General features: G+C 37.7%; 1 protein-coding gene across 3 annotated transcripts in view; it reads left to right on the forward strand.

Annotated features, from left to right (window-relative positions):
* Positions 1–12806, forward strand: part of TBC1D2B (TBC1 domain family member 2B) — a 38139-nt gene that overhangs the window by 12742 nt on the left and 12591 nt on the right. For all 3 annotated transcript variants that reach the window (XM_083850876.1, XM_083850875.1, XM_083850877.1), the window contains exons 3-7: positions 2092–2257; positions 6681–6838; positions 7105–7331; positions 10155–10547; positions 11902–12012. In XM_083850876.1, the coding sequence (XP_083707002.1) occupies positions 2092–2257; positions 6681–6838; positions 7105–7331; positions 10155–10547; positions 11902–12012 (1055 nt within the window). The remainder of the gene's footprint in view (positions 1–2091; positions 2258–6680; positions 6839–7104; positions 7332–10154; positions 10548–11901; positions 12013–12806) is intronic.

Raw genomic sequence — 12806 nt, forward strand, 5'->3', positions numbered from 1 at the left:
ACCTTACCCCTGCTCAGTGCAGGAGGTATGGGCATGAGTAATGTCAGCTAATGATTTAATACATAAATTGTCCCATAAAGAGTTCCTATGCATTATACAACGCACAAATGGGGCTTTTGGGTGGGTATTTTCTCCTTGGCCTTCTCTGCATGTCCTTATTGGCAAGAAAGTTCCTTTGTCTAAGTCATAACAGATGCAGTAAGAACCATCGTCCAAAAACTAACTCCCGTTTTTCATTTTTTTTCCTTGCTGCATAAGTGTTTTTGGCAGTGTGGAAGAGCAGGTGTGCTTTCTCAAGCTGCCTTACCCACTTAAGCTGTTGAACAACGGCTTTATATTCTGGGTCACCTTGACTGATGGATTCCTTCAACTGTGGAAGGCTCACTTTTCTTTACTCCCATTTCAACTGACTTTCAGTGCTACAGTTCAAGAACTCAGTTGATATTTTTCAAATCTTTTTTTTTCTACCAGCTCATATTATAGAGCAGAACCTGCTGTGTGTGTTAAATTAGCTGTAGATCGTAGAACATCCTGAGTTGGAAGGGACCCACAAGGACCATCAAGTCCAGCTCATGAATGCTTAATGTCAGAATTCTTACATTTTGTTTGAGGACAACTGAAGACTAGTCAAGTTCCTTCAGTTAGTTATGTTATGTGGCTTTTAAGAAGAAGAAATGACAAGACAGCAAATAAGTTAGCTACCCGTTTGGGCTCTATTGCATTCATTTTATCTTATGCATTTTATTATGCTAGTGATAGATTAAGTTGTTTTTGTATGCTTCAGCAAAGAAACATTGCAGAAATGTAATGTGGTTTTGGATTTTATTTCTTTATTCCCTTCTGGTGATACTATGATCATATCATGGGATTTCTGTTTTTCTTTCAAGTTAATAGGCAGAATCAGTGCTCAGATAAGAACATTTTCTTAATCAACATTGAAACACCTTTACTATCTGGATTCATTAAATGGGTGGAGACCCTAGGAGTTATTACAAAAGGGCAATTATTTTCTTCTTTTTTGTTGTATATTTTGCTTTCAGAGTGAGTTGTAATGACACATTCTTTCTTCCAGAGCATGTACTTGTGTAGGATACTTGTGTTAGGATAGCTGTGAGCATGAAGCACCAAAAAAAGCAAAACAACAACAACAAAAAACAAATAACCAACCAAAAAAAAGACAAAAAAACCCACAAAACTAAACAAAAACCCAAGGAAGCTGAAAAGGATGAAGGGAAAGGTGCTACAGAGTTTCATGCTAGGGCCCGTATATGTTTTGTGCCAAAATGTATTCTTCTATAGCAGCTGAGAAATAATATAACCATTGCATACCTAAAGCATGCTCAGAGGGAACTGAATCTTAAGCTCATCTCATTTTATGCAGATGCTTGCTTTTCAGGTGATGCTCAGTGAAACATGGCAGGTTAAATGCAAGTAGATTTTATACTGAATTGCTGAAAATGTTAAAACTTTTTTGTTACTAGTAATATACAACTCCTTTGCATGGCACATGAGTTTCTTTTCAAACTGCAGAATTTTTATCTGAGTGGCGTAGTTTTAGTATGGCAGGGGTATATGTTAGCAGCCCACTTAAATATTTTGGATATATGCCTTATTGCTGGTTATGCTAACAATATTGCCAGGGGTCAGGAGCAGGGGGTATGGGTCACACAGTGTAACAGTACTGTGGTGATGCTGTTCCTGACTTAGGAGTTCTGATAGACCTGAGCTTGTTTTACAAGGGGTTTTATTGGTTAATATAATGAATCCACCTTAATTTGTATGGCTTCACAGCTGCTTAAACTAGATGAGTCAATATTGGCTAGTTGAGATTATGAGTTGGTCATGAAATAACACTGCGAGAGCGTTAACACGAGTCCTGTTATCAGAAGTATGTGGCTGCATTGAGAGCTTGCTGAGAAAGTGTCTTTTTTAAAGTTGAACAGAGTATTTTACAAAGTTAAGATAGAATTTAAGATAAAACCCTGACTACATTACTAACAGACCTAGTAATATATTGCTTTATATAACAGCTGCTCTTTTACTCACTGAAAGTTTTGCTTTTTTTCTTTTTTTCCTTTTTTTTTTTAATAGATTTGAGTATCCTAAGCCAAAATGCTTCAGCAGAGAGAGCTAGAACTATTCTAGCTGTGGAGACTTCTCCTACAGAGCTGGTGGGGGAACAAGCAGCTTCCCAGCCTGCGCCAGTCCAACCAAGTGCCATCAATTTCTCACTTAAACAATGGAGCACTGAAATCAAGTAAGTTGGTGACATGGGGGAATGATAGTTGCTGGCAGACAGAGCTTCCTACTGGAATCCTACAGATTTGAAATACATGTAGTTTGAATTCCTGAGCAAAAATGTGGTAGACACGTTCTGAACAACAACGAAGCCACAGCCTGTCCCCTCACTCTTACTGAGTTTACTCTAAGTTGTTTTAAGGAAAGCAGCAATACTCTTTTTCAGCTCTCCTGTTTACAGTTTCCTTCTGATTTTTTTTTCTATTTTACTTTGCCAGTATAGATGAATCTTCCGCTTCTATTTGAAGGATATTGCAGTGCTATTACAGAGCAGTTCACAAAGCAGAGCTGTGGCTTGGGCAACTAGACCACATCCCTCTTGAGCTGTCAATAAAATGTCGTTTGGTTTCATCAGCAGTGCCATGCTGAGTTAAACATCCCTTTTAAAGCCTTCCTGTTAAGCACAGAGATCTGAGAGGTCACGAAGTATGCTACTTGGCTTTTTTTAATGGCTGTACAGACCATCATTTAAGTTCCAGTAAAGATGAGTTATGTCTGGAATAAGAAATACATAAATCCTGTTACTGTATGTCCTGCTTCATTACTTCAGTTGGTAGTCTTGTGTGGCTTCTTGGGTTTGCACAGCCACTTCGACTTGGCAGAATTTACATTTGGTGATAATAGAAGAAAAATTACATGAGACAAGATAGGTGAATTTGAGGATAATTTAAAGAATGTTGCTTGTGTTTTAAAACTTCCTTCTTGATTTTGTTTTTTTCTGAATTGCAGACAATGTGCTTTGGGGAAGTCTAGCTAGAAGGGCAGTGTCAGTGTAAGCTTCTCAGTGTTGCCTGGTTTGTGTGTTCCATTGTTTCCCTTAAACAGAGCAGAAAGGCTGGTGGTTGAGCTAGGGTTTGGGAATCCCTGTTGGTGAGAGAGAGTTGTTTCTGGTGGTCCAGCAGCTATTTTAGTGTAACATTGAAGAGCTGGCCTTTTTGTGTGTAGCTGTGATCCTAATGGTTTGGAGTCTGGGCAGATCTCTGCCAGTATGTAAGAAAGAAAACTTCACGCTCTGAAGCTCTTGCAGGGTGAATGTCTTCCTCCTCCATTCCACTCTTTCTGGACATGTTCAGCTGCAGTGGTTCATCTCTGAAAATGTTCATAGAAAAAATAAGATAATATCTACTAACAAGCTTTGTTTTTGAAAAACAAAGTTACAGATTTTTTTACATGGTGTGCTCTAGTGTCCCCTCTAAATTTTAAAGAAGGCATTCCTCCTTGCAAACTGGTAACAGTGGGAAATAGTTTTACTCTCAGGATTGTTTGTTATGCTCAAACATACTCTCCTGAGCTTTTCAAAAATCATTTTGCAGAGGATTTACTGAGCCAGCAGTGAGAATCTGAAGTGTATATGTGGACAGTTGCACACTCTTTGGCCGTGTCTTTTGTCCCTGGGACAAGAGTGACAACCTTGTCAGAAGCCAATTAGTTGCACAGTAACATGCCAAAACCTCTGACAGATGTGTTCACCTTAGCAGAGGCCTTGCAGTAACATGCCTTTAAAGCTATGGACTGGCATTACCCCTGCCTGTTTTGAGCTAGCAGGTCACAAGCACTTCAGTTCCTGTGTCTAGTAAGATAAATTTGCTTTGAGATTTTGATCTGTAGCAGTCATCTAATCTATGCTGTTTTCACAAGAAAGAGGGATTTTTTTCTCCAAAGGATTCATTACAGGCAATTCCTTCTAATGGCTGTTAACAGCTGCTCCAGAGAGGGCAAGGGCATTTATAACCTTAATTTGAACTTCTTCTGTGTTAAGTGTTTACGTAAGCATAATTACATGCTTCCAATCCCCAAATCTTTCCCTCATTCAGTCCTACAATGAATGATGCCCAATTAATAAGCATGACTGTTCAGTAATAGTGCAGGTGTCCCTCAGGCAGCAGCCTTTCTCCTTGCACAGCTTTGGTTTATGCTTTGGCCATTTTAAATAGCATTCATGTGAAAAAGCATGAATTGATTATGTAGGTCTTACATGTTAACATGTGGAAGGAATTAGGCTGCATATACGATCTCATTTATCACTTCCAGATGGACATGTGATCTTTTACTGGACCGATGATCATTCATGTGTGTGCCACAAGAGGTCTGTTTAGTTGTATTGAACCTCTGTGTAGGGCAAGGTTGTGAATGTTTTCATAGTGGTGAAAGCGAATTATTAAACTTGAGAATTAATCACCTCTAGAAAATGTGTGCAGTATCACCTCTAGAAAATGTGTGCACTATCTAATATCCTATTGGATTGTAACTAGTTTTAACCCCAGTGTTAGAGAATCAGTCAAGGTGTCTCTAAAACTTCAGAGAATTTTCCACATTACTGGAGGATGTATTCAAGTACCTGTAATGTCTTAGTCACGGACTTACCTTTGATCCTGAACACATTTATGGTGTTTTTGCCAGAGAATGTGTTCCTATAGCAACTGCGTTTACATCCTAAGGAGCAGTGGTGAGTTAAGGTGGAAGAAATTGAAAAATGTGTCTTTGTGATGAGCTGTATGTATATTTACGGTAGCTAAAGCTGAAACATGGTTTTCGACTTCTTTAAAATCCATCTTCAAGCACTAGTGGCATTCAAGCCTGAGTTTTTTTGTCTCAGTGCTGTCACCTTCTTGCATCTCTTGTTTGTGTAGAATACACGTGTGAAAGTATACTGGACTAGGGTAATGTCAAATTATATAATCATAAAATAAGACTTATAATAAAAACATTTAGAAATAAGGAATCAGTAGATCATATGTTCAGATCTTAGTTTCTGTTATACTTGTTACACTTTGCTTAGGAAAATAAATGGTTTTGTTGTTTTTTCAAATTTTGTTTTGCTATAATCTAATAGAAAGCAATGAAGCTGTCCTAGTTCAGTGCACTTAACAATTCTGTGCAAGAGCTTTACAAAAATCAGCATCAGCTCTGATTATTCATGGGCCTAACAGCATTTTAAAAGGTTTTCTGGGAGTGATTTGACTTCTTGTTTCTTTTGAGTTGTGAAGCTTCAAAAGGTGGTGTTTGGACAGGCTCTAAATACTGACATTGACCAAGGCTAGAAAAGGCAGCTGGGGAGTGCATTCTAAGAGATGAGCCACTATTCAGAGAATAGCTGTAGAGATGCCAGCTGATGACAATTATGGGTGGCCTAGGAAATACACTGATCATCATCTAATTTGATCTGTTTGCTCTGAACATTAAAATGGGGCTTCTTCCCCCCAACAGAAATTGTGATCTTTCTTACTGAAAAGACTGGAAGGAGATTAAAGGTGTTGTGCAACTCAGTCTCTGTCACACTTGCAAATTGATTGTTAAAATAGTCTTATTAATCAGTTAATCAGTTAACCAGATTATAGGAATTTTGCACTACATAATGAATGATTAGCCTAGAGTTCATTCTCAGCCTGAGAAGATATTTGACATCTGATCAAAGACTGGATTGGATCATGAAATAATCATGAAGGTGTCATATGGCTTACTTTCTGTTTACAGTTTGCAGAGTAAGAAAAGAGAATGGGGCTGACTGAGTTGTAAGTGTTTCTGTGGGCTTCCATGTGCGAAGACTATGTAGGAAATGCTGAGATACTAAACGTATTTCTTTTCAACTTTGTATCTAAAACACTAAGCTGATTTGTGTGGATTGATGTGGAATTCCCTGTAATTGAACAAAAACTTGACAATACTGAGCTACATTAATATTCAGACTTTGGATCATACATAAGTGTGGACTTGAACATTTTTGGCAGCATTATAGTTGTGGGGGAAGCTGGGTAGGGGAATCTTACCTTGTTTGTGAAGTATATTGCTCTTTTATAGAATTATCTGTTTGGAATTTAGAGGTTGCCTCTGAAATGTTCTTGTAGGTAATTGGCGACATTCTACCTCAGGAAGGAAAAACTGCTAAGTAGTCAGTCAGCAGCAGCTACAGCAGGTCCCTTGGATGATCCCAAGTTTGATGTTAATCCAGAATGTGATAATATAACGTGTGTTTTGACTGCATGCTCTTCTGTTTAATGCTTGGTGATTATCCTAAAATTTAGAGCTAAAATAACCAATCAATACAGAGATGCTGCTTTTAAATCTTTAATTTATCTCTTTTTCCTTGCCAAAACAAGGATAAAACAGAGGATGATAGAAAAGACCATGAGGGTCTTGCAAAATATTCATTTATTGTTAGTGAAAGAATTCTTTTTTGAAACATACAGTAGTTGCTAGCTGGTGTTGTTTAATAGGATATGCTTTATTTCCTTCGAGATTTTGTTAGGTTTTGGTTATGCTTGTGTTTTTAGCTTATATTTTGTTTGCATTGTTTCAGCTACAGTGGTTGTCTTAAAAAATAATGATAAAATTAATACAAAATGGACAAATGTCGGTCTCTTTTTCTACTGTGCTTTTCACAGAAATTCAATGTCATCTTTAAGAAAAGGGAATAATGAAAATCGCAAGAGCATATTTTATACCAGTGAAGAGTGGGAATTGCTAGATCCAACCCCAAAAGACTTGGAGGACTCGATGGCCCTGGAAGAAAAGAGGAAAAACCTGGCAGAAGGAAATAAAGGTAGAAACGGGAGGAAGGAGGAGCTCTTGCCCTTCCTCCTTTATTGTAGTGCATTGTGATATTTGTATCTCTGGGAAATAAGTTAAAATTTATCATTTATTAACACACCACATCCAGAGCTCAGTAAACTCTTTCTAAAATTACTTGCTTGTGATGTGTTTGAGCGTATCGAGCTGTTCAAATGTTCCTAAGAGTCTAAATAGTATATTTTTAAAGGAAATTTGAATGCTTTGAAATATCTGTTAATTAAATGACATTTTATGCAGGACTGACTAGCTCAGCTTTTCCATTTGATTTTGGCCGCATTCCACAAAAACCGAGACGCCCTTTAAAAGACATGATTGGATCAAGCAAAAACCGGAACAGCAGTGACTCCTCTCCAACTGAGTGGTATTCTGGTAATGGCAACAAACTAGTGTCTGAACTGCAACTGAAATATCAAAGCCAGCAAGAAGAATTGGAAAAGCTGAAGAAAGATCTTCTGAGCCAAAAGGTAACTAAGCCTTCAGGCAAAGTGCACAAATGCAAATGGATGTGACAGGTGATTGTTTGTTTGCCCCATATGGACACCTAACTATATTAAGAGCTCATTGTTGGTAGAAAATAGTGGTATGTAATGAACCTTCATTTACAACAAGTCTTGAAACAAAGACTTTCTATATGTGTATCTTACTCTTTGAAGCTAGGTTTCCCAGTGTCTGCAAAGATCTTGGCAGATAATGCAGAAGAAAAAAACCTCTGATTAGTACTGGTAATTCCTGAGGAACTTCTTGTTTCAAGTTTTTCTTCTTTGTTCTGTTCTTGTTGTTTCCTTTGCTACAAAAGAGGAGAGTGGCAGAGTGGTAACTGACACCTTCCCACTCCTATTGTATCACAGAGTATCAGCACAAAAAGATTTTGTGAATCATAGACCCTAAGCATAAATCTATGCACTTAGTATTGCCCTCATACAGTGTTCATACTTGTATACCCCCTGCTTGCTCAGATTTATTAAATAACTTGGTTTTACCTGAAGGAATTTCTACTAATTTTAAGAAGAAATAGAGTTTAGGTCACGCTTGGAGCTGCTAGCTTCGCTATTTGTGTTTTCCAGTGTGTAAGATGATCAAAGGGAAAACAAGGTAATGAATGCCTTTACATGCTTTTTAGGTGTTCTCTCCAAGGAGTACATTTGTGCTTCTGAGACAGGTTTTGTGTGAAATCTCACTATGTTCTAATGAAACATAATGTTTCAGCTCCTTCTGTCCTCATGAGAAGAAAAAGAGTACGTACGTCTCAAGTAGCTTGAGATTTTCTCACTGTTGATACTGGGCTGGATTTAGAACTGTGATAAATGGATGCAAGATAAAAGTAGGATGTTTTCCTTGGCAACATGAGTGACTAGACAGATCTTGTATTTTAGTTTACAATCTTTAGAGTAGTAGACAGGAATTGATAACTTATTATGTAGTCACTGTTTACAAGCAAGATCATCTATTACGTATGTTCCTGTTGAGTAGGATTCCCTGATAACTGAATGTCAATTGACATGTAAGTTGCCGGTCTGGATGCTGTTATTTTTGATAAATAGAACACTTGGATATCACTGAACTACGTCCATGAAATCATCCAGCTATTTAGTAATTATTAGAAGTTCGGTCCAGTAGCATTAAGATAGTGAAAGTGTCAAATCACAATGGAAGAAGGAAGAAAATCTAGTTTCTCAAGATTTTCCTCAACAAATGATCCTTCACAGACCCCTCTAAAGACTGTAGCTTGATATTTGACTCTGTAGACCCAGGTCTTTACAGTTTACTCTTCGTTGTTGTGAGGAAAAGAAACCTAATCTGTTAGAGCTTTGCAACAGTCTCAAAATCAGTGGTTCATTCTAGGCATGTCTAAGACTTCCAAGTCTTTGTAAATTTTCTGATGTGTTTATTCAACTCAAGCTTTAGGAATTTCATAAGAACAAATTGCTATTTCTGTCCTTGTATTCTTAATGAGTGTTAGAATTATTATTTAAAAAACAATTGAAGTCCCAGTTTCACTGATAGGTGTTGCAGATAATTCTAGGCTAGAACTTACCCTCCCATGGTTCCACAGCGTTAGACCATTAACCAAAAATGGGAAACAGGAAAAGTAATAACGTATATTAGTGAAATGTGCCTGTCAGCAGTCTGTTCTTCCTTTCTTAGTGTGTTGATCTGGAATATCTTCTTGTTATATAGCTTTTACACTTCAGCTTTTGGAGAGCTTCTAGTAATAGCTAAAGCAGACTCTACCTTTTTTACAGTATGTCTTCTGTTTTAAAATTTCACTTTTTAACTTTGCGTGTAACAAACTTCACTGGATATTGGCTGGTATTCTCATTCAGGAGCACTTCAAGACCTAGCACAGATCTTGTTCACAGAAAACTTAAGTTCCTGAAAGTTGTAGTAGGATCTCATGCCAGCAAAGATGCAAGCAGGGTTTTACTTACAGTGTAACTGCCTTAAAAATCAGCTGCTTTTGTGCGTGTATACCTGTGAATTCCCAGGCATCTTTCATGCAAGTGAAATAAGTATTCTAATGTTGTAATGGTTCAGGGTTTGTGCATTCCCATGGACAAGGATACTGGTACTTTTTTTAAAATGGGGAAATAGAGGACAAAAATAGTAGAATCACTGGACAAATTTGTTGTTGCTTGAAAAATAAAAAATGTTCAGAGACTTCATTGTTTTTTGCAAAGACCACAGAAACTCCCTTTTCTCCTTTGTGGCAAGTCAGTTCATGACTTGGTTCTGTAGCAAGGCTTTTCTAAACAAGCCTGCAAAGACTTTCTTTTTACCAAAGCAGCATGTGTTTTTTTTTTTTTTTTTCCTCCTTAGTATCTTTTCTGCAACTGTTAGGGAAGAGGGCAGTTAGTTATCTTTCACTTCTCTGTGCTGTAACATTCTTTTTTTTTTTTTTTGTCGTTTAAACCCTTCTCATTTCTTAGAACAGGGCTTCTTACAAGTAAGTGGTTTTCAGCTTCCAAGTAAGTGCTTTGCTGTAGCTGTCAACAATTCTTCCTAAACTGGCTGTAGCCTTTCCAGGCAAGATCCTTAGCTCAGGGAAAGATACTTAAGACATCCACATAAACCAATCATTGTGAGGTGTTAGCCTGCTAGGAACCATGTCATGTATTTCCTTTTTTCCTTAAACACCATCAGAAGTTTGTTATAAATTAACTCAGATGCAATAAATAAATAAATAAATAATAATTCCAAAGCTTACTTTTGTTTGACAGTATATTTCTAAGCTATAAATTCTCCAGCTTTGCTTTTTCAGCTCAATCTTTTTTCTTTTAAATTCTCAGGAACTTGTGCGACTTCTGCAGCAAACAGTCCGATCTTCCCAATATGATAAATACTTTGCAAGCCGTCTATGTGAGGGGGTTCCCAAAGACAAATTAGAGCTGTTGCACCAAAAAGATGACCAGATTTTGGGTCTCAACAACCAGCTCGAAAAGTTAAATCTGGGAAAAGATAGTCTCCAGCAGGAAGTAAAGAATCTGAAATGTAAAGTCGGAGAACTCAATGAGCGGCTGGGTATGTTGATGGAAACTATTCAAGCTAAAGATGAAGTGATAATGAAACTGTCTCATCAGCTCAGCGAATGTGAAGACAATACATCCTCCCAAAGTGGCGCAGTAAATTCTCCCGTGGCCACCTGTATGAATAAGGAACTACAGGAACTGGACAGACTAAAAGTAAGAGCAATGTCTCTGTCTTGATGGATAGGGAAATCTCTGCTGCCTTTAAAAACTACTTTCTAGTCTGCTCTATTTTCTGGGGAGATCACTTCAGCATTTCTCCAAGATACTCATCACCTGAGGCTTTCTCTGCTTGGAATCTACACTTTGAACTGTTGTGTGAACAATTTAAACAGGACTCGTATACTTTGAACTGGTCTGTACAGCTGTAATACAGTATCTCATACATACAGTAATTTAATCTTTGGTGTGGAGGAAGAGTGATGTGAGAAGTAATCAAAGGAACAGGAAAAAAGTAAGGGTAAGAGGAAAATATAAGCATGGAGGAATACCACCAAAATGCTTGCTTTTTTATTTCTTTAATATCAAAAGTGAGGAAACAAAAAGCGTGAGGAAACAAAAAGCATGAGGAATGAACGGTAAAGGAGAAAAGGAAAGAGGAGTAGAAGAATTTCTATTAATAATGATGCTCCAGGTGTTACCAATGCATGTTATTCTTTTAACTGACCTCAGTGAATGTGTCAGGTTCTTACGGAGTTACTGAAGTTACCGACTTTGCTTTGAACATGCCTTTGTATAAATGTTGATTCCATACTGATTAAAGTTCCAAGCGATTTGGAATATGAGACACATAGAATGTATTAAAAGGTTCATAGCTTTATTTCTTGTATGTAAGCCTGGAAGTTTTAGGAAATAAAATTGAAACTAGAAATCAATAGTCTGGGCAGAAAGGAGAACAAAGCTTGCAGATGCTCATTGTGGGAAGTTGTAGTTGTTGAGAGTCCCTCATCTCACAGCCTCAACCTTCAGAAGTAGTATTTGTAGCCTGGAGCCGAGTAAATTTGGTGAGGAAGCTTTTGATAAGGATTTATATTTTTGTGTGGAGGCAGACATGACTGAGGACAGGTAGGGTAACCAAAACCCAGGACTCATTTGCCCCCGGTTCTTGTACTGCATGTGCTTCTGGCTGGTGCGCAGCACCACAACCCCTCTGGCATGTTCAGCATGCATATTTTGTTCTCCTCCAGGTACAGTGAGGGGCAGCTTTGCAGGGCTGGTCTTGCCTCATGCCCGCAAGCAGTGACCAACTGCCTTCTGCTGGGGGCATAGCACTGTGCAAGTGAGGCACAGCACCAGCCTGTACACCTACGTGCTCATAGCTGTCTAGTCTCTGTGTTTGACTTGAGTGGACGCTAAAAATACTTGGTTTGATCCTAATTATTTTAGTAGCTATTAGTATACCTGTTAGTAGCTGCTTGGTCTCTGTTCTGAAGTATGCTTTCTCTGATAGGTATTCGCAATCTGTAAGATATCTTTATTAAAAATCCAGTTTGTTTTCTTTTATTAACAGGACAATCTTCAGGGTTATAAGACCCAGAACAAATTTTTAAACAAGGAGATTTTGGAACTTTCTGCTCTACGAAGAAATGCAGAAGTGAGAGAGAGAGAATGGCAGGCAAAGGTCAGATTAACACAGCATGTTTTCATTTTGGCTATGTCTAATGCAGTTTTCAAAAATTCACTTGTAAATCTACTCAAGGAATTTAACTATAACAGAACTGGAACAATTCAGAAGTATGAAATGTGATAGAGTCAGTTAAATGAAAAACACAGTTTTTACAGACCAATGTATCTGAATGGATTCTTGAAAAATGCGGTAGACTTTAGAATAGTGTTAAGTGCATTATTTCGTAATTCATGAACACAAGTATGTGTATTTCTGCAAGCACGTATCACTTGCTCAGCATTAAAACTGCAGTAGCTTAAAGTATACCAAAAACAGGCTGTGTATGAAAGGATGTGATAGTGTTTCATTTTGATGGTATGTCACAGAATAGGGCTTTACCCTCTTGAGCATGAAGGATGAGAAAATTATGGTGAATGTAACTTTGGAAATGTTTCTGTATAGATGAATTTGAGTGTAGAGAAGTTGCAGGTAAATGACAGATTTCCATTGCCTAGGGCAAATAGTGTGTGCACGCACTTGTAGCTAAGGCAAGATACCTGTAGCTAAGTTCTGTGGGGTGTGCCTATATTTTTTGGGAAGTGGTGTGCACAGCTGCCAAATCCAGATGCTGTATTTTTGGCATGGAAATTTGTTGACAACTGCTATGTGCTGTTACCTAACTACTTAATGTCTTTAAAATTCCATTTAAGTTCTTGGGGTTCAAATGTGCATAGAGTAAAACTATTTCTCTAGAAGCACGAAGTGATTGATTTGTACTTCATACAACATAATAACAATTAAAGTTTACT

Source organism: Anser anser (genome assembly GCF_964211835.1).
Source record: "Anser anser genome assembly, chromosome: 10".
NCBI classification, from domain to species: Eukaryota; Metazoa; Chordata; class Aves; order Anseriformes; family Anatidae; genus Anser; species Anser anser.